The following is a 21,708-nucleotide window of genomic DNA, read 5'->3' on the forward strand; positions in this document are numbered from 1 at the left end:
ATCTCCTTTACCTCATGATGTCATAGCCTTCATTAACATCACAGCATCATCACAGCACACTGCAAATGTGTTTGGGCATTTCTGGTGTAAAGAGACGTGACCACTGCCAGTTATTTAAATGCATCACAGTAGTTAACATGAAGTGCTTATTACTAGAAAAGAGTCACCTCCTCCCATGTGTCTGCTTATTCCCTGCACTCTATATTGTTGTTTTGGAGCATAACTCTACTTACTAAAATACCTTTCATTATTAGAGATGTACTCAGCAGTCGAGCACTTGCTTAGGATGCATGAGACCCTGGGTTGAATGATGAACACTAGGGGAATAGTTTATGGTAAAACAGTATGCTTGCTGTGTTAGCAGCAGCAGCCTTAGGCACCTTGTGTTTTCCATGCCTCTAAGTTGCATCATTTATCTTGTGCCTAATTCAATCTTATTTCATTTTGTTCATCATGGCCCTAGTAATAAGCTATCCAGTGTATCATACAGCCCAGGAATTTGGTTGGCTACACTACCTATGTTTAAGTACATCATACAGTGTTTAGACAATGTAAGAATCACCCATGACACATTTTTGAGAATATATCTCCCATCATTTTGCTGCAATGGAATGAATAAAAATGTATATTAGTAAAGGCTATTCAGACATGTCCTAGCCCCACAATTTCAAGGGTCTACCATAATCTTTTTCTTTCTTTCTAGATGCAGCAGCCCCAGCAGGCCCCCCAGCCCCAGCAGCCCTCACAGCCCCAGAGTCAGGCCCTTGGTCTCCAAGCAATGCAGCCCCAGCAGCCTTTGGTAAGGCCTGGTGTTTTGGAACCAGGATGTGGGTTTCTCCTTTAAAGCAGGTGCATTGTCCATAGCCATGAAATTTTCAGAGTAAAATATGCCTGACTAGTTTCCCTATAACTCTATCAGAGTTTTGTTGGTATAGTAGTTGGCATATTTGCTTTTTAATGAATAATTAATATACACTAATAAAAATTTCAATATTCAAATAAAAATTTTGATTTAATAAATAACACCATTTTCTTTTTTGGAAAAAATGTAGAGCATTCAATAGATGAAAACATTACCAATGAGATATTAAGACATTTCCTATAAAGAATGGTTTCATATATATGTTAAGATTATCTTACTTAGATTTTTTTAAACATTCTTAGAGTGCATGAAAATACTTTGTAAAATGTGGTCTTACTAATGAAAAATCTGTTTTTACCCAGTTAGTATTTTCTTCAAGAATTTGCATGTTGTTCATAATCTACAGTCTACTTCTTTCAATTTTCAAATTGAATTTGGGAACAGGTACATAATATGGAGGTTTTGAAAGCTCTAGTGATTCTCAATGGCTTGTTCTACCTGAGGCTTGTAGGTTGCTGTCCCCATTGCCACTGGGAAGCACCAGTGCAGGTGGTTGTCACCACAGGATTTGAAAAACAGCATCACAGATCTGTAGTGAAGGAAGGTAGCATGGTGCCCTGGCCGCACATTAGTGAGAGGGTTGATAGAATTGCTTGGCTTGGCCTTGACCCAAGCAGGATCCTACTGTGGTATCAGCCTAGTAGGATTCCCCCAGCACAGAACACATGCTGCTTTGGCTAGCTGAGTCCCATTTTTTTTAAAGTAGAAGCAGTATTCAACTTGCTTCTTTGTCATTAGGAGCATAAAGCTAGTTAGGACTGCTTTTAAGAAATACTGCTAAAAAAAGACAATCAGATGGAATACTGCTCTTAGGCCCAATGTTTCTCCTAGAAGTAAGCTCTAACTTGTTTTTGACACAGTTCAAACCTGCAGAAATGTCTTAGGAAGAGTACAGAGAATCTCCCCAAGTCCTTTACCTGTGCTCTCTCAGTGCCATGTTGCTACACTTGCTTTATGATTCTCTCTCTTCCTTTAGTTCCAGCCTATGTGTTTCCTGATCTCTACATATGAGTAAGCTATAGCATGGACCTCTTTAATGCTAAATATTTCGGTTTTGTTTTGTTTTTTTCCCCTAGAGCAAGATGGGTGGGGGTGTAGTTCAGTTAGTAGAGTGCTTGCCTATCATGAGTGAGGCCCTGGGTTGGATCCTTAGCACTACACAACAAACAAACCCACAAACATCAAAATCCCTGGCTATGATTTCTGAAGTCAGGAAGTTGAACACTGATGCGACATTGTGATGATAAATGGGTTTTTACAGCAGCGTTACTTTGGTATCCTTCGCTGCCTGTGTTTTCCTGGCTCTGCCTCAGCATACACTCACTATTCAGCTTCCATGTCTGCTTTTCCCATATAGAGTTTGCAACAATTCCAAAGTGCCCCACACTTTGTCTTAGTGATGATGGGGTTGGTATTTATGTTTTAAATGTTACTCAGCCTGGTTTACTGCTTAATCTTGACGTCAACCAGTTTACATATTGAAGAGATGCTGCAGTTACCTGTCAGTGCATCACAAGAATATTTATAATTGCTGTGGAGGTGGTATCTGATTGTTTTCCACCATAAAGTTACCAACCACTCCTTTTAAAGTAATGTATAATGTATGGGAATGGTTTCAGCTGATCTGTCCTACTGCCCATTAGACACTCACTCACCAGTGTTCATAGTGGCTAATTATCATTTTCCATTCCTGCTGTAGAAGGAAAAAAATCTTCCAATCCAAATGCTGTTTTGTTTATATTGTCTGATATTCTACTCAAAGGGAGAACGTTCCCTTGGTTGTTTGCCTTTCTTTAAGTCATGTTTCAAATACAAAGAAAGGGTTTTAAAAGATTTTATTTGTTTTAATTGTCTGTATATTTGTGTGTCTGAGTGTTGGGGTGTGCTTGTGAGTATAGTGTATACAGAGATGAGAGAAGGCATTGGAACTGCAGATAAAGGCAGTTGTCAACAGCCTCAAGTGACTTGGGTGCTAAGAGCTGAACTCAGGTCATATGGGAGAGCAGTGTTGACTCTTAATGCTGAACCATCTCTCCACTCCAGAAAGCATACCTTTAAAGTGAAATCTAGCGTTTGACTCTTTGATCTAAAAATTTGCTACTGCTAGGAACTGTTTACGTTCTTCTTCCAGCTGTACTGAGTAGTTGTTATATAGCATCAGTTAGATGAAATTTGCCGATGTAAAAACCTAAGCTGAAGATGTAGCTCAGTGGGAGGGGCACTTGCCCAGCATGTGCAAGACCCTGGGTTTGATCCCCAAGACTGTAAAACAATAAAAACCATTCTTTCTGTTGAATAGGTTACTATGTCAGGCAAGGAAAACTTAGGAGTAGTCTCAGTGTTTTCTTTCTCTACACAAGACATTCTAAAAGTGTTTTGACAGAAAACCAAAGTTTCTACAGATAGGTCGTGTTGAGTATTTGGAACATTTGATGGTGACTGGGAAAATCCTAACTCTTTTCCTCCTAATATAAAACAGAGGTTCTCATGCTGTGGTGCTCTTGTTATTGCAGTGTTGTGTATGATACTAATGGAAGGAACTATTACAAAATTATGCCTTTCTAGTGATTTATGATGCAAATGAGTCCTTTACTATTAAATGTAAGGGGCCCAATAATTTGAGAATGGTAACTTGTATAGCTAGCAATTGCTAATGAGAAAATGTTTGTACAGTGCCATTTTAACAAAAACACAAACTTTAAATTTAGAACTATAATATGTTATAACATATTATAGTTCTAAATTTAAAGTTTGATATTGAATATATTATCATTGCTATGGGATCATGCTTTTGTACACTGGTTTAATAAAATGCTGATTGGCCAGTAGCCAGGCAGGAAGTATAGGTGGGATTAGCAGACAAGGTGAATTCTGGGAAGAGGAAGGCTGAGTCAGTAGACACTGGCCTGCCATCCAGGGAACAGCATGTAATGGCACACAGGTAAAGCCACGGAACATGTAGCAACATATAGATTAACAAAAATGGGCTGAGTTTAAGTGTAAGAGCTAGTCAGTAGTTAGCCTGAGCTAATGGCCAAGCAGTTTTAAGTAATATAAGCCTCTGTGTGTTTACTTGGGTCTGAGCGGCTGCGGACTGGGTGGGACACAGGAATTTTCACTACAGATAATTATTGCATATTTAAACTTTTGATTCAGATATGTAATTAAATGAAATATACATGCTATGTTCCTCACAAATAATAAAATTCCTGTATTTAAATTACCTATAGTTATTTATATTCTACATTTTTTTCTTATAGATAAGTTTAAACATTCAGTCACACAAATACATAGCTGCCATCCTAAGATATGCCATTGTTACTTTAAAAAGAAATGGTTTTAGGAGCTGAGGAGATGACTCATTTGGAAAAGTATTTGGCATAAAAGCATGAGAATCTGATTTCAGATCCCCAGCACCTACATACAAAAAGCTTGGCATGGCAGTGTGTGCCTGTAACTCCACCATTGGGCAAGCAGAGACAGCAGGATTGCCAGAGCTCACTGGCTCATCAGCCTAGCATTGGTGAGCTCTAGGTTCAAAAATGTAAGGGAGAAAGTGACAGAGAATAATTTTGGATGTTAACCTCTGCCCTCGACAGTAGGCTTTGTATTTGGGAGGTGAGGGTTGGGTGAGTGATTTCTTCTACTTGTTACTGAATCTTACCTCAGTTCCTATATAATATAATATACGATGTCTTAGTTACCTTTCTGTTGGTGAGAAGAGACACCATGATGAAGGCAGCAGAAAACATTTTATTTGGGACTTGCATACAGCTTCAGAGGCTGAGTCCATGACCATCATGGTGAGGTGGCATGCAGCCATCAGGCAGGCATGGAGCTAGAACAGTAGCTGAGTGCTAACATCTGATCTGCAGGTCAGAGGCAGAAAGAAAACATAAGACTGGGTCTGGCATGAGCTTTTGAAATCTCAAAGCCCACCCCCAGTGACATTTCTCCTCCAAAAAGGCCACCCCTCATAATTCTTCATAAACAGTCCAAACATATGAGCCTTGGGAGACCATTCTTATTCAAGCCACCACATTTGAGAACTGTAAAAGGACTATTGAAGGTCTCACACTAGCTCTGGTCATAGCATGTACTGCTTAGTTCCTGGTGGATGGCCGTACCAAATGCCTCAGCTGTTGTAGTTGTTTGGTGTAGGGTAAACAAAGAAGCGTAATTCTGTTACTCAACTGTATTTCTAGGTCTGCAAGGAAAATTTCTTTAAAACTCCGAGATGTCGTTGAAAGCAGCAACAGAGATATGTGACGTCATTGAGATACTCCGGTGACTCACCACCATGGAGGCATAGCCCCTCAGAGGGAACTTGACACATTTATACTCAGATCATAGTTCTGTAACTATTTACCTGAGTTATAGTGTGTAAAGAACATGCAAATTTCATAAGAATTTCTGAGGCAGTACTGGTGGTTTTTAATGATCTAGATCGTGTTTTATCCACTGGCTTAACATACTACCTTCCCAAGGACTGAGCAGGTAATCCAGACCACCGAAGATGACATTTCCCCCCATTATGCTCGTGAGCAAGTAATTTAAGAGAAATAAAAGTGTTAGTAGTAAATTTAATGGAGATATGTAGTGGGTGGTTTACATTTTTTTTTTCCTGTTTGGCAGAATGCTTTAAGTTCTCATTAAGACACAGTATTGTTTCTATAGAGAGCAGTCTCTCCTAAATAATTCAAGCAGGAGTTATAGCACAGAGACCAAATGTAGTCTGTGTGTGTGTGTGTGTGTGTGTGTGTGTGTGTGTGTGTGTGTGTGTGTGTTAAGATGGGCTAGGAAACTTAAAATGTTCAGATCTAAGTGTTCAATTTCAGCATTAGAAATTATAGACATGGTCTATACTCTTAGACGTTCACATCATCATAATTCTTTCTTAGATATACTTTATATAGTACTCTTGTGCATCTATGATATTTATTTATTTACTTATTAGTTCTGAGCCTAGCCTTTAACAACCGAGCCTTCTCGTTACCACCACCCACCTTTTTTTTTGAGACAGCGTCCCACTATGTAGTTCTAGCTCTCCTGGATTTCACTATCTAGCTCAGGCTGGCCTCTAACTAACAGAGATGCCTGCCTCTGCCTCTTCAGTACTGGAGTTAAAAGTATGTGCTACGATACCTGGGTAGATATATACTTTAAATGATGATGATGATGATGTAGTCATGTTTTTACAGTTGCTGAAACATTCCTCTGCTGTTAAAAATTTGGACTGTTGCTAGTTTCAAAATTAGCACTGTTAAAGGTATTTTGGTATGCATTCTATACCTCTTTTTGGTTGTCTCATAATAGAAACAAGTTAAAAATATTTTTAACTACTTGTATATATCAATAACAAGGGCACAAGGCCTCATCAAACTTAAGAAAAAAATTCACATTTCTTTTTTATTGCTTTCACTGAGATTCATTATTTTAAACACCTTAGATTCTGTTCATAATAAACATCAATAGCAGATCCAACTCTTGATTTGGGCCTACTCCCCCATTCAGTTCCTGTCTTTGGAGAAGAGGGTGGTGAGCTGGCTGCTGAGGAGAGGTGAGCTTGGACTCCTCTGGGGTTCTGATTAATGCTGCATGAAGGGACGAGCAGGTAGCAGTTACCACCCTCTTGCCGATGGTTACAGTGAAGTTCAGTAAGTGCTTATTTGGTATATTCAGTAGAGGCCAGCACCCTGTCAGGTGTTAGGGGGCATGCCATGGAAGTCTCCACTGTGCTGTTTGCCATCAGGGGACAGAACATCATAGGAAATGGCTGAAGGACAGTGTTGTACATGGCAAGTAGCATGTGGTGGCTTTATCTTTTTAGTTGGAGAGCTTCAGCATTTGTATTGGTTTGCTAGGACTGTCATACAAAGTGCTTGAACTTAGGAAGTTTAAAAATGGGAATTTTTTTCCTTCCTGTTCTGGGAACTGGAAGTGAAAGATCCTGCATCAGCAGTGTTGGTTCCTGCTGCCTGTTGGTGGGCGAGCCTGTCCCAGACCTCTACTCCAGCTTCTCACAGTGCACTAGCTGTCTTTAGCATCCAGGATCTGCTCCAGCTTCTCACAGTGCACTAGCTGTCTTTAGCATCCAGGCTCTGCTTTGGCTTCACACGGCATTCTCATGGTTTGCACTAGTGCGCCCACGTTTCCCTTTCGAAGATGATACCATTCATGTTGTATTAGGTTCCATTATAATAAGTACATTTTGACTTGGTTGCTTCTGGAAAGGTCTGTACAAGTAAGGTCGCAATCTGAGGTCCTGGGGTTTAGGACTGGCTTTTTTATTTTTAATGATACAGTTGAAACCCTAACAGAGATCAAAAGATAGAGAAATGTGGGGAGCCCATGGTGGAAAGCTTGCATGTAAGTGACCTTGAAAGGCAGTATTGATCTCTTATCTTGACTGTTACCTTTCTTGGTCCCCTTTAGTTGATAGCATTAGTTGGGGCATGATAGACAATGACACCAACACCTTTGGCCAAGTGATCACTGTAATAAAGTGTTAAGGTCAAAACTGCCTTAGGACAGAAATTGTCACCTCTTTAAGATGTCACCAGGAAACTTTTCTGTGAAATGAGCATGAAAGGTTAAGAAAAGCCCATGGCCATCAGTTGAATGTGGTGACAACTTAGTGGCCATCCTTGTGTCATTTGCCTTCTGTGAAGGAAGGACAGCTAACAGTAGACTCTACCCGTTCTGGGGAAATGTGTGTGGTGTCTCAATCTGTGTCATAGTTTTAGTTATTGACTTACAGTCTTTTTAAGGTTCGTAGGTTATGATTTAACTACTTTTAACTCCGTTTAACAGATGTAGATCATCTTTTCTTTAAAGCTGCTTCCAATGTTTAAGGAAATACTTACACTGCGCTACTAAGCACTTTATTTTCATTTTATACTGCCTTAATTAGGTGACTTCGACAGTGGCCCTGAGATAAGGATCCCATGGTATTGCATTTTTTCCTCTTAAAAATAGACACAACGGCAGCAATAGTTAATAATTACTATAGCTTTGACCACAGGCAAAAGTGTTATTATACTAGTCTTCCTCAAGGAATCCATCTGTTCTGTTCAGAGAAATTTAGTTTTCAGAATGCCCTTGGGATTCAGAAGCCAAATGACACAACTCTAATCTGTATCATGAGAATATTAGTAGTAAAGGTTCTTAGTCCTTTGTATTTGTTGCCCAAATTCAGATACCTCCGGAAATGCAAGAGTAAACAAACAGCAAAAGCTGACTGAAACAGACATTCAGCTCTTTCTGTGTTTCCCAAATAAAGCAGCCATGTGGATGCTTGACTGCCAAAGTGCGTTGTGTAGGAAGGGCTAAAGCCCTTAATGACATGGGGAGAGTTAACCTTTGACACACGCTGAATTCAAACACAGCTGTCCCAAATAGTTTGGACAAATTTAGGGTAGTCGATCCTACATCAGGATTAAGTGTGACAATATGTATTTATAATGCCTAGTAGAGTGCATGGCACGGAGAAGGAATTGTTAAATAAGATTCTGGATAAACATAGAAACAGTTGACTTAAAAAGAAAGCACTTACCTTCCTGACTTTTCCATATAAAAGGATCATTTTTATGCTGTTTTCCCAGAACTGTATGTGAAGAAGGTGGGGGAATATGACACTGGTATTGGACATGGTCTATCAGCTTTAGGTGTCATATACACTTAAGAGTCAGCTTGGCAATACCATCTAAATTATGACTTTCAGTTATATTTGAATTTCAGGCAAGCAATTAGCAAAAGTGTTATCTCAAATATTCCATTGGGGTACTTGGACTAAATGAAGTTTTTGTTACATGAAATATTAAATACTAGTGAAATAAAAATTATTCGTTGTTTATCTGAAATTTGCATTTAGAAATACATTCTGTATTTTTATTTCCTACACTGCTTACAATCCTAGGCTACTTTCAGTCATACTGAGGATCTTTGAAGAAGACAGAATCATGTTGCATTCACATTGAGAATGGTCTTTTTAAAAACAACTCAGAGATGTGAGGCAGATTAAGGAAAAGCAACTCAAATATGTTGCAAGCATATCAGGCCTCTAAGCCTCATGGAGGCAGAAGAGTGGAGATGGAGAGAGCCAGGCTACCTGATGGGAGAACCTGGCCCTTCCTGCCTTGGATGCACTTGGCCAACAGAGAGCTACTGTGGAAAAAGCTCCTTCCTAGCCTGCTTCTGCTCTTTCCCTTCCATTTTCTGGGATGCTCTTTAGGGTGCTGTGCCAGCCTGCTCAGTACATTCCATACAGGTAGATGGGCAAACAGCACAGACTGAGGTAAATGGGAAGGGACCAGTACTCTGCGTTTGACTAAGGGAGGCTTGTCTCAGAGCATCCCGATTGTTTCCAGATAGCAAGAAGGCAGCCAAGGAGAAAGGAGGACACACAAGAAAGAGCTGCGGTGTGACATCTGCAGTTCAGAAATGACGCAGTATGGCTGGTGATTCTAATCAAAAATCATTTCTCTTCTACCAAATACTGATCAGTCCCCCTCCACCCTTGAACACTAGCCACAGTTTCTTGTGTGAGCTTGATGGAAAGAACTGGAGTGTAAGTTCCTCATTCCTCATCTTGTACTTCTGGTCTCCCTCACACAGCACTAGGAGAAAACCCCTTAAAGCCTGTGAACTCTTGGTGTCCCGCTGTGCTCACCCTGCCCTGGCTGTCAGGTAGAGGTCATGGCCCAGATGAGGTTCCACTAGCAAGCACATGCTCTGCCTCACAGGTTCTCGTCTGTCCATGGGGTGGGTCTGTTGGCAGTGGACAGCTCTCTACACCAGAGAGCTTTCCACAAGAGGGACTCAGGCTGTTAGGATGTGCCTCCAGCTGGTGAAGAGTTGACAATGGTCTTTAAATGAGTAGGGCTACCCCTGTAGTGTGGACCAAGAGACTCGAAAAATAAATGCCTACGTGAACAGCACTGTTTACCAGCCGTATATTGAGATATGCTGTAGACAAGATCCAGTTTATCTGCACTGGGCATGAGCCTTTTCTTCTCAAGCGTGTGAAAGTTCATTAGACCACCCAAGGTGCGGCCTGTGCCTGGTGTAGCACGGTGGCTGATTCACCCTTCCACTTGTTGCCATTGCAGTTCCCCAGGCAAGGCCTGCAGCAGACCCAGCAACAACAACAGACAGCCGCCCTGGTGCGACAGCTCCAGAAGCAGCTTTCTAGTAAGTACCTGTCCCACCTGGAGCTGGGGGAGACCTGGAAACCAGCAGCAACACGCCTGATGTGGTTGGTGGTAACTCCTCAGAAACGAGACCGGGTTCTCGGCACCATGTTGTGTGAGATATTAATCACATTCTGACAATAAAGTTTGCTTTGAGTTAGAGGGTAGAGCTGGCCACTAGCTGACCACAATTAACCATAGAGATTTTGGAGGAGCACAGGACAGATAGGAGACAGGAAGAGTAAGGCGAGGCAGAGAGAGATCACAACCCTTTTGAATTGAGGAAAGGAAGAGAGAGGAGGTCACTGGAACTTCTTCTGCTTCACTGATCAATCTTACCCTGATATCTGACTCCCGACTTTTTACTGATAAAGAATTAGATAAATACTTCAGTACAATTTTAAGTATGTTTTTAATTGAAATATAATTTAATATTTAATTCCCTCCTCCCTTTCTTCTGTTTAGCATCTCTCAGCTACTTTCCCTTAAACCCCTCCTATACCTGCACTATCAAGTTGATAGCCTCTTTATTTGACTACTTTCTGTTACATACATACACATATACATACATACATACATACATACGTACATACATAGATTTTTTTTCATGTTTACCTTAGTCTAAGGTGTTTTATTTTGTTTTAGTTTGATTGGCTTTGGACTTAACCCATTTCCTTGCCTGGAAAAGCCACAATTTTTCCCTTAATTCAGTCTTTTCCTGTTGTTTCTATGTGAACTTTCCAAAGCACAGCTAGACTCCCATTTTTCTCTTTTGGTTTTGTGTTATGGTGCTGAGTATAGAACCCCAGGCTTCTTATGTGCCAGACACACATTCTACTGCTTGACCACAACTCCATGCCCAGGTGCCACCTTCACAACACCAGCACCGCTGTGTAAGGGGAAATTCGGCCGGTGCTCGTGAGTTGGACCACCTCTATACTGGAATCCCAGGACAGAGTCCTTTTAGAAATGGGAGTGAGCACTCTGTGCTATGAAACGGTGGCTTGGAGTGTGGCCTGGAGTTAGAAGACCTGAGATCTTTGCCGACATGGCCATTATTAACGGGGTCACGTTTTCCCATCTGTGCAAAGGAAGATCACAAACACTTAACCCCCGGCCTTCAGATTCACTGTTTCTGAGTTGTAGAGTGAAGCCCACTGCATGCTGACAGTGGTGTCTACCCATTTGTGTCTGATGGGTAGTATATATTGGCTTTCTGCCTGTCTGTTCTGCATGTTGGTTTCCTGACAGAGAGAATTCCCCCAACCCCTACTCCTTGGGTCCCTATTAGTCATATTTAATATCTTGATTTTTCTTTTTCTTTTTCTTTTTTTTTTTTTTTTGGTCTTCAGCATACAATGTATACTAGTTTGTGTCTTTATGTAACACATCACCATATTCATTGAATACATACATGAGATTTTTTAATCCCCAAAGTTAAAATATATGTCTCTTTTTTTCTTATAGCCTTGCTTAATTTTGGTTACATCAAGTAAAATCAATTTTTCCCAGCTGTTGCTTAGTAGGTATGCTTTATTAAATAATCTGTGATTAAAACAATGAAATATAGTGAGACTTTCAAGGTAAAATTCTTGCCGAGAATACAATCTGAAGGCAAAGATTGGCGTTATAGTGTTTATAAATCAGTACTGAGGAGTTGTGTGTGGCACACTGATGTGAAGAGCATGTCTGCTTGCTCTGCAGTCCACCATAGGCTGGAACACAGCTCTTGAACATTTCAGATGAGTCAGTTAGTGCCTCTAATCCCAAGGCATTGCTTTGGCATGTTTGAGACTCTGGCCCCTCTACAGAATACATTTGGTTGCCCTACATGATTATTGGACCAGGGTCTAGCCTGGTGATCTGTTCCTCCATACTGGAGGCTGTCATTGAGAGGAGCACCGATGAGGAAGCATTATCTGCCGCACAAATTTGCACCTGTAACTATTAACTTTGCTTTTCTCCTAGGTAACCAGCCACAGCAAGGAGTGACTCCCTGTGCACATCCTCCACACTTTTGAATCTGAAAGAGAAGACGTGAAGTTTATGTTTGCACTGAAAAACAGAAAATCAGATTTATTAGTCATCATAAGAAGTCTCCTTTGGTCTTTGAGTTATTTATGTTTTCCCATATTTTGTGCTCCGTTTCATGCAGAGGTATTTAAATAAGTAAAGAAGTTGTGGTTTGGTTTTATCATATTCAAAATAGGTTTGAAAATGTGGATCGTGCAGGCCTACTCCAGATAGTGTGGTAGCAGACTTTTTGAAACTGGTGCTTTTTTATCTCATATTTACATAAAGAATGAATTACGGTAGGTTTAAATATTTATGTATTAATTAATGTTTTTTTTTTAACCTGTGGTGGACCAAACTACTGATTTGAAAGATACAGCAGTTCTCACGGGAGTATGATACACTCGCTTTTCATTTATTTGCATCATTCTAATTTGAAATGTTGATCATTTCATAAGCACTTTATAAACTTTGTTCACATTTATGAAGGACTTTGCTTTGCTTTTGTTGTGGTCCAAAGGTGCTGAAACAGATTGTTGCTTAGTACTCCCGCTTCTTCAGGGCCTCTGCGCGAACCACCCTGAGATGTTGAGATGTGCAGGAGCCTCTGTGAAGTGGTTGCACTCCCCTTTGTTTCCAGTGGCAGGAGCTTTCACCAGATTCTTCACGGAAGTACAACATAGGCCTGCTGGAGGCCAGAAGAGCCACGGTGGAATCGGTTCATTAATTTACTGCCGTTTTGGTAAAAATAACTATCCAGTTTTGGTTCTGCAGAACCTCATGCCAACTTGAGAAAAAAAAACAAAAACAAAAAAACAAGTCTCACAGCTGGCCTTGGATTCTACTGTGCTTAGACTTGACTTGGTGTCCAGAGACTCTGGCTGCCCAGTCCAGAAGGCTCTGGTATTCATCAAAGGTGTACTTACTGTTAATTTTGTATGGTAAGTATTTGCTATTTTGAATTTAATTATTAATGTTGGCGTCTGTCTTGTTGTGTATTGCTTATACTGTATTTATAAACTGGTGCAAAAAGCACAAGTAAAGTAAATTATACATCAAATTTATTATAAAGAAATAGTAACTATTTTCACTTTGTTCACGTATGTGGTAATTTGCACCTATTAGAGTGAAAAAAATACAGTAAATTATTATCAGTTTGTGTAACTTAAGAGTATTCCATATAATATTTTTTTAGAATTAGATGCATAAAATTTTGAATGTGAAAATTGCAGGGCATTTTAAGACATATGTAGGGATCTTCCCATGTTCTTTGTTGGGTTCATTTTCATTTTCTTTTTGCCATATGATTTCACATGTCATGTAGTCAAGCATACTGTGAATAGATTGTCTATGAAGAGCAAACCATGTAGAACTACTTTTTAAAAAATTGTAGCTAGTACAACTTTAGATAATTTCTTTTACAGACCATTATATAAATAGTTTATATCTTCCTAGGTGAGTTACTCATTGCAAAGTTTGACTCATTCAAATGACCTCAAATACATGTTTGCTTACTTTGCCATGGCAACATCCATGTGAACTGCTTTGTACACTGTGAAATATACCCCTCCAGCCTGCTTGTTTTGTGTTTACTCTGGGCTGGAAAAGACTTTGCCAAACATTAAAGACCATTCTTTCCACTCAGTGACGATTCTATCTGCGTTCAGACAATGCAGTACATTTTAGTGGTCGCACATGTCAGCTTTGCTTCCTCTCCAGAGTCATTCTCACAGTTCAAAAGCTATTTATTTTTCTTCAAAGTAATCGACCACATGACTGCATTGGCAAAACCACCCAAGTGTGAATGTTGTGCCTAGTATAGGAGTCATACCCTGTCCTTTCTGGTCTCTAATCAATGATCATTGATAGTTAAAATTCCAGTTTCAGTTTGAACCATATATTTTTGTAGCTCAATATTGCAAACAAGCAGTAGGAGTGTTATAATTGCATAGCATTTGTATGCACTTTACACTTTGCAGAAGTTAATTTATTAATCAGTTTGCACATGAAGGCGATGGTTATACCTTGGTTGCTATTTGTTTTGTTTCTTAGGATGAAGAAGATAAGTCATGCTTAGGCCCTCTAGTTATGAGATGCTTTGGGAGATGAGGAAAAACATAGAGCTGTTTTCCCCTGTGTGTTAATTATAAAGAAAGCAACTGGAATTTTAAATTTAGTTGTCATATTACTGCCACTTAATTCGGCACTCTGAGAGGGCTTCCCCCCCCCCCATAGTAAATGCATGTGGTTGGTATTAAAATGGTCATAAGGGAAAAAACCCAGTTGCAAAACTTTGTCATTTTTTTGGTGGGTTGTAGATAGGAATTTGTCTTAAGATGGAAAGCCCAGCTCTTATTAAAGATTAGACCTTATGATATAATGGAATTGAGTATACTTACCATAATTCCTGGTTATATATGTGTTATATTATAGGCTGATTACTTTTAGGGTTGCATTTCTTGTTTTATTTACCTTTCCTCATCCAAAAATAGAAGGTAGGTATCATTTGACCTCTGGCAGCCATAGAGTACCAATGTTAACAGCAATCACGACAGAGGTAGGGGCCAAAAGAAAGTAGGCATGATGGAGACACTGTGGAGTTAGGTCTCAAATGATTGGCACAAACTAACAAATGTCTTGGTTTCAGTCTTTTATGCTAATTGAATAAGACCTGTGGCTTTTGTTTATCATTTATAATTTATAATTCATAAATAGATGAATATTTGGACAGAAGCCAGAGAAATTATACTAAAAAAGAAAATCTCAGACTTTACAATAAAAGAGGTAAATCTATGATACCCCCATATATCTTTGGGTTGAATTAAACCTGTAATATAAGTACAGTGAATTATATAAAAAACAACATTCAAATTTTAAATACAGTGAAACTTCACTATCTATAAGAGGTCTAGACTCTTGTAAAAGAGCGATTCTTCCTTAGAAAATGTTTCTTACAAATGGCTCCAAACAATGGGTGCCTTAACTAGGTTTGAAAGTTACAAAGAAGTTTCATTGTACTTGTAAAGCCCTTTTCAGAGTGACAGAGGTGTGGACAACTGTGAAACTCCCTTTTCACATTTCCTGATGTGTGAGCATTAGGCGGCTCTTTACATGTAGAAAGCTTTTGTTTTGTTTATTTGTTTTTTAATGCGGGTATGAAAACAATGAGAATTTTCATTGTGAACAAATGGTAAACTGAATCATAAGCAAAAACAGTTCAGTGCTTGTTTTCTGTAGGTTTGATCAAACTGTTTATAAACCTGTAACAAAATATTTGTACGTGGTGATTTACATAGACTGAAAATTTAATCTTTCCCATTGTCTCCATTCTGAGTGCAGAGTTTGTAACATTGGTAGAAGACAGACACTAGGCAACTGAGAGAGACAGAAAGGTCTCTACTGAAAATTCAGGTGCATAGCCGTTCGTTATTTTGTAGTGGACCATTTTCTCTTAATGTCTGTTATTTGTTGGCAAAATCAAAGTGCCTTAAGTTAAGAGTTCGCGTTGAAATCCATAGACACTTGGCATCAGTTCATAATGCATTTATTTACAAGTCTCTTTTGCATGTCCATTGTAAATTTAATACTGTAAATGTATCCAAATTCATTTCCATGCCTATGGCTGCCTTTGATTAAACTTCTTCCAAAAAACAACAACAACAAAAAACGAAAACAATAAACCCTTCAGATGTTGACTCTGTTCAATATTGGTTTTACTTCCTGTCAGATGACTTGAATGTAAGTTGTTGCATAATCAGTGCCAAGTAGGTTCAGGGCTGTGCATTTGTACACTCCAGAATCTGAGGTTTGGAGATCCTGAATGACCAAAGTGCCGTGTGGGGGAGGTGTCTTACTTCCATGGGTTTTCCTTTCTCTTGCCTTTGAGAGAAGGGAGTGTCTTGGCCTCTCCCAGATAATCTGTGGCTTGGGAACTCCCAAGGCCATACAGTGGAGCTGCACTGCTTCTCCTGTCCTCCTAAGTACACTCCTGGGTGGGTAATTTATAATTCGGGGAGGGTAGGCCACAATCATCACTGGAACAGTAACCATTGCATGACCAACACTGTTTTGAGCCCTACAGATATAATTTCCCCTGTCGTAAGCTGTTGTTTTTTTGATAACCAATGTGCCATTTTCATGCAGTATGTATTTTCCATTAACGTGGGGTCTGTCGATGACATGACCACTTGGTGTAGTCCATTTGACATTTGGCTTGGGGATTCCATCAGACACACAGTGCAGTGATAGAGATTCTCCACTGACACTTTTTATCATCCCTGGTGCATATGTCAGAATAACTGGCTTCTGTCCGATTTCTAATAGGATGAGTTTCTCGATATAGCCAACTTTATTTCTAGCTGCACAGCGATACTTTCCTGACTTGTTCCGAGTTGTTTTATAAATGATGAGAGAACCATTGCTTGCTATCAGATATGGAGAATGTTGTGGTCTGTTAGAAAGCCGTGTGCCATCAGGTAAAATCCAGATGATTTCAGGTGGTGGGTTCCCATCAACAGAGCAGTTCAGTGCTATGGACTTGCCGACCTGAGCAATTACTTTTTCATTAAATGGATTTCTGAATGTTGGTCTTCTCAGCATTTCCAGTACTTCTAATTGTACCACCAACATACTCTCTCCCCCTTCATTCCGAGCCACACAGATAAAATCTGCTGAATCAGAAAGCCTGATGTTCCTAATCTCCAAGGTTCCATTCTTATGGACTGTGATTCTGCTTCCATAGTATGGAGCTGTGAGGGAAATATTATCTGGCATAATCCACATGATCTGGGGAGCTGGGATCCCATCTGCTCTGCATTCAAAGTGTTTTTTGGCGTGCCGAACAGCTGTGGCTTTAATAACAGTTCTGTTTGTGTACAGACCATTGATTAATGGAGATTTAGCAACAATGTCTAGTTTGTACATTTTAGAGTCATCCCCACTAGGATTCCGAGCTACACACACATACTCCCCAGAGTCCAGCACTTTCACTTTATTAATGGACAAAGTTCCATTGGCATGAAATATGTACCTGTCATTGGAGAATGAAATGACATCATTGGAAGGCAGCAACCAAAATATACTTGGCGTGGGTTCCCCAGTGACTTCACAGTCAAGGACAGCTGTGTCTCCAACCTTGATCTTCATGTTGGTCTTATCACCTTGCCTTATCCGTGGGATGGCTGTTACAACGGTTAGGTGGACTTTCATTTCATCTTTCCCTAAGGTGTTCTGGGCGTAGCAAATATAATCTCCTTCCTCTGCAATTCCAACTTTGTTGAAATACAAGGTTCCATTGTGGAAGAGGGTGTACCTTTTGGTCCTGTGGCCACTATCATCAGCTTGCATGGCATTGTTGATCATTGTTCCATCAGGCAAACTCCAGGATACCTCAGGCACAGGGGAGCCAGAAGCCTTGCAGTCAACTTGGAAATCTTTCCCATGGAGCACTTGCTTCTTAAAGTGCTGCTTGTGTTCAATTTTGGCAGGTGTCAATCTTAGGCGGACATGCATCAGGACCAGATCGTCTCCCATTTTGTTCCTTGCCACACACAAGTAGTCACCACCATCTTTTTCTGTCACTGGTCTGATAACTAAGGACCCATTGGGATAAACATGGATGCGGCTGCCCATTCTAAGAAGAAAAGAGACAAATGTGAAAGTGTAGCTGCTTGCAGTGGGAAAAGTTACCCTTTTCAAAGACTAAACATGGAGCTGAGGAGATGGCTCAGTTAGTGATCTGCCTGTTGCACAATAGTAAGACCTGGAATGGGATCTCCAGTGGCCATTTAAAAGGTAGCTATGGCAGTGTGCATCTGTAACCCCAGCTCTAGGAGCCTGGAGACGATGGATCCCTGGAGCACGCGAGATAGCTAGTGTAGCTGAATAGATGAGCTCTATTCAGCGTCCATAGGAAGTGACTGCAGAAGACACCTGCTGTGTAGTTACCTCTGCACCACACACACACACACACACCAACATGAACACGGACATACCTTGCACAAACACATGCAAAGACTAAATATCTGATACCAATTTATACACATTACAGAATACTGTACTATGTAGAAATGACCTTATTTGTATGATGTTATCTCCCTCCAGCCTTACCAAGAGATGACTGCTGTATTTGTGCATGTAAGTTATTTTCTATGAAATTGTGACATAGATAAAATGAAAATCATTGTCACAAACAAGCTTATCGCCACATCCTGTTGCCCACCCCCCCATGTGTGTGTGTCTCTGTGTGTGTGTTATACTTGGTATTAGCTTTATGGATGATTTCTTAGACTGTTACAATGAAAATGTAAATCACTTACTGTTATCTAAGCCATTTGCTTAAAAAAACTCCGGAGCAAGATATGATTTACCTAAGACCAGTGGTTATTTCCCTAATAGACTTCAAGTGAACCTCCCTTATATAATTTTTAAAAACAGCTCATGGTAAGAGGAATGCTGGAAGCAGCAAATTCTTAGACATTTTGTGTATCAAACAAATGGATCCACAAAAATTAAAATTTTCTACTAATGAGGAAAAACAAATCATGTGTATGTGTTAAATTATTGCCTGATGATACTTTTACAATGTATTAATGAGGCAGTTACTAAGTTATTTAACTAGAGAACAATTTCTCCTCTGCCTGCTGTAGAGACATCAGTCTACAACTCATTAGAATCTGAGACACCTGCTGTCTGGGCACCTATAAAAGGACTGGTTTCCAGATTGGCTCCAGCCCTGTGGACTGCCACTGCATTGCCTGTAATTGCCACATTTGACCACCAGATGGAAGATCTTTCCTGATAAAAGTGAACCGAGCTAAGTGCTAAGACTAAAATCAAGGTCACTGAAGTGTACTTTCCCCTGTTCCTTTTGACAGCATGAGGTAAACACACAAATGAAACTAAGAAGTGAGAACTTTACATTTTACATTTATCAGTCCACATTGTTATCCATCGTGTGTGTGTGTGTGTGTGTGTGTGTGTGTGTGTGTGTGTGTGTGTACACACTGGGCTCATCAGGCCTGGCAGTGAGTGTCTTTACCTACTAAGCCATCTAGTCGATCCCAAAACTTCTTAATGAACACATCTTAAAAGCATCTAGTCGGGGCTGGAGAGATGTACCAGTGATTAAGAGCATATAGCAGCAAGCGCCTTCACCTGCCCAGCCATCTGGCTAGACCAGGACTCCTTGAAGCATGACTGTTAGCCAACTGAGCAGCCTCAAGTCAGTTTCAAACCTGGAGAGTACTATGTATAGAATAATATAAGAACAGTGTGCTTTTTGTTTTTCTCAAGTGAGGAAGGAATTTCTCTGGAAAGATGCCAAGGTGAAATCATGATAATGTGTACACAAATAAAGGAAATTACTAGATAACTTTGTATAGACTTTTTGTTTTATCTCCAAGTATTCCTCCCACTCTACAGAGGAAATCTCCAGATGAACTTGATTGAGCCTCAGGAAAGCCTGTCTTTTGTCTGTTGCCACACTGGCATCTGTTATTAATCTCTCCTAATGCGTTCTAAAACCTTTTTTTTCCCCTCAAATTTGGCTGCATTATTAAAACTTCAGCATGTATAGTCTGAAATACTTGGAGCCTATGCTCCAAGACTAGAATGTCTGATTGAAGTGATGTGGAGTTGGCCTAGGCATCAGGCTTTTTACACGATTGTCACATGTAGCAGAATCTAAGGACTACTGCCTTATTTGTTGGTTCTCCCATAAACTGTGTTAGCATTGTTTGGGGCCAAATTTGTACATCTTTCTTGGCTTCTCTTTCCAGAGATTCAATAGACGTGGAAGCTTTGACTGCAGTGTTTGACAGATATCTCAGGTTGCTTATGCATAATTAAATTTGAGACCAAGACTCAAATTTTAGTGTTCATTACAATTACCTTAGGGTCTTCTAAAAACACAGAATACTTGTCAAAATAATCACTGCTTCTGAGTCACGTTCTTGGTTAATGTTAATGCTACTGGCAAAGAGAGAGCCTTTTAAAAACAACTGATTTAAAGTGATGCTTCAAATCTGATCTGATAATGTTACAGGATGTAACATCTTCCATTAACCAACACTGGAAGAACAGTGACATAAGAACAAGCTTATCTGCTTAGGAGAGGGCTGGGAACTTTTCAAAGGAGCCTGGAAGTGAAATACAAGTGAAGAGACAAGCATCAACTTGACAAGGTTGTCTTTGCTTCTCTGTTAGCTTGACAAAGCCTAAAATTAGCTGAGATTCTCAACTGATGGAATTTACACACCACATTGGCCTATGAGTATGTCTGAGGGAGAATTGTGTTGATTGATAAAGGAGGTTGCAGCTTTCCCTGGTTGGCACCATCCCTAAGCAGCTGCTCTTGGGCTGTATAAGAAATCTAGCTGAACATGAGCCAGTGAGTGAGCCAGCAAGCAGCATTCCTCCATGTCCCTGCTTCAAGTTCCTGTCTTGACTTCCAACCCTGACTTCTTTCAATGTTAGACTATAACCTGGCAGCTGTAATAAACGGTGTCCTCTCCTAGATGGCATTTGGTTATGGTGTTTGTCACAGCAACAAAGAGAAACTCAGACAGTGATAGAACAGTTGTAATATTTGTACTGGATATGGTACCAAATGGATATACAAAGCAAATAATAGATGTGAAGAATTAAGTCCAATGCAGTAGTAGTAGACATCAATACCTAACTTTCTCAATAGATTAAAAAAAATCTAGACAGAAAAACTAAGAAACATCCGAGTTTGAATACACTGTAGACAAAACTGATCTAACACATTTTTAGGAGACTTCATTCAACCAGTATAATACAATCATCTCATCAACATGTGGAATTTTCTCTAGGACAGCCCATATGTCAAGTATCAATAAACTTTTAAAAGTTGAAATATTGTTTATCTTCTCGGGCACAAATTTAATGAGAATGAAAAAGTATATAGATATATGGAAATGAAATAACATGCTCCTAAGTTAGCTAAGGGTAACTGGAAAAGGAGAAGGAATTTTTAAAAACATTAAAATTACAACAATATATCAAAATCTGTGTGGTACAGCAAAATCAGTCTTGAGAAACATTTATACCAAATTATGTAATTAAAAAAGGTTTCAAACAATAGGAACCTCAAGGACTTAGAAAAACAAAGACAAACCCAACCCAAATTAAAGGAAAAAAAATAAAAATAAGAAGTAAAAACAAAAATTGCAAAAGGCAACAAAATTTGTGCTTTAAAAAAAGGGAATAGCATCTCTAAATCTTTACCTAGATTAATAAAAAAAAAAAAAGACAGCCACATAAATTCAAAAGGAAACATAACTGATAATAGTAGTTAATGTCAACTTTACAGGGTCCAGAATCACCCAAGACACAAGTCTCTAGGCACACTTACAAACTGTTTTCTAGGTTGTCAAGATTAGGTTAGGCTCTGGGCATGATTGGAGGAGGTCTTGTCTTGATTAATTGAGGTGGGGAGACCCACCATAAATGTGGACAGCATCTTTCAGCAGCAGTAGAGATATGAGGTCCAGAGCAAAAATTGCTGAAGCCATTTGCCTTGCTTCCCCTTGTTTCTTGCTGGTGAGCTCATCTACTACG

The 21,708-nt window shown here is 39.7% G+C and overlaps 2 protein-coding genes across 12 annotated transcripts in view; one reads left to right on the top strand and one right to left on the bottom strand.

Moving 5' to 3' along the window:
* The window catches only part of Med12l (mediator complex subunit 12L), a 340,622-nt gene extending 322,408 nt beyond the window's left edge, over positions 1–18,214 (top strand). For all 9 annotated transcript variants that reach the window (XM_036191125.1, XM_036191135.1, XM_036191130.1 and 6 more), the window contains 3 exons: positions 704–799; positions 10,033–10,114; positions 12,082–18,214. In XM_036191125.1, the coding sequence (XP_036047018.1) occupies positions 704–799; positions 10,033–10,114; positions 12,082–12,134 (231 nt within the window). In that variant the 3' untranslated portion in view covers positions 12,135–18,214. The remainder of the gene's footprint in view (positions 1–703; positions 800–10,032; positions 10,115–12,081) is intronic.
* Positions 15,244–21,708, bottom strand: part of Igsf10 (immunoglobulin superfamily member 10) — a 28,011-nt gene continuing 21,546 nt past the window's right edge. For all 3 annotated transcript variants that reach the window (XM_036191122.1, XM_036191124.1, XM_036191123.1), the window contains one exon: positions 15,244–17,758. In XM_036191122.1, the coding sequence (XP_036047015.1) occupies positions 15,850–17,758 (1,909 nt within the window). In that variant the 3' untranslated portion in view covers positions 15,244–15,849. The remainder of the gene's footprint in view (positions 17,759–21,708) is intronic.

The sequence above is a fragment of the Onychomys torridus genome, chromosome 6, assembly GCF_903995425.1.
Source record: "Onychomys torridus chromosome 6, mOncTor1.1, whole genome shotgun sequence".
NCBI classification, from domain to species: Eukaryota; Metazoa; Chordata; class Mammalia; order Rodentia; family Cricetidae; genus Onychomys; species Onychomys torridus.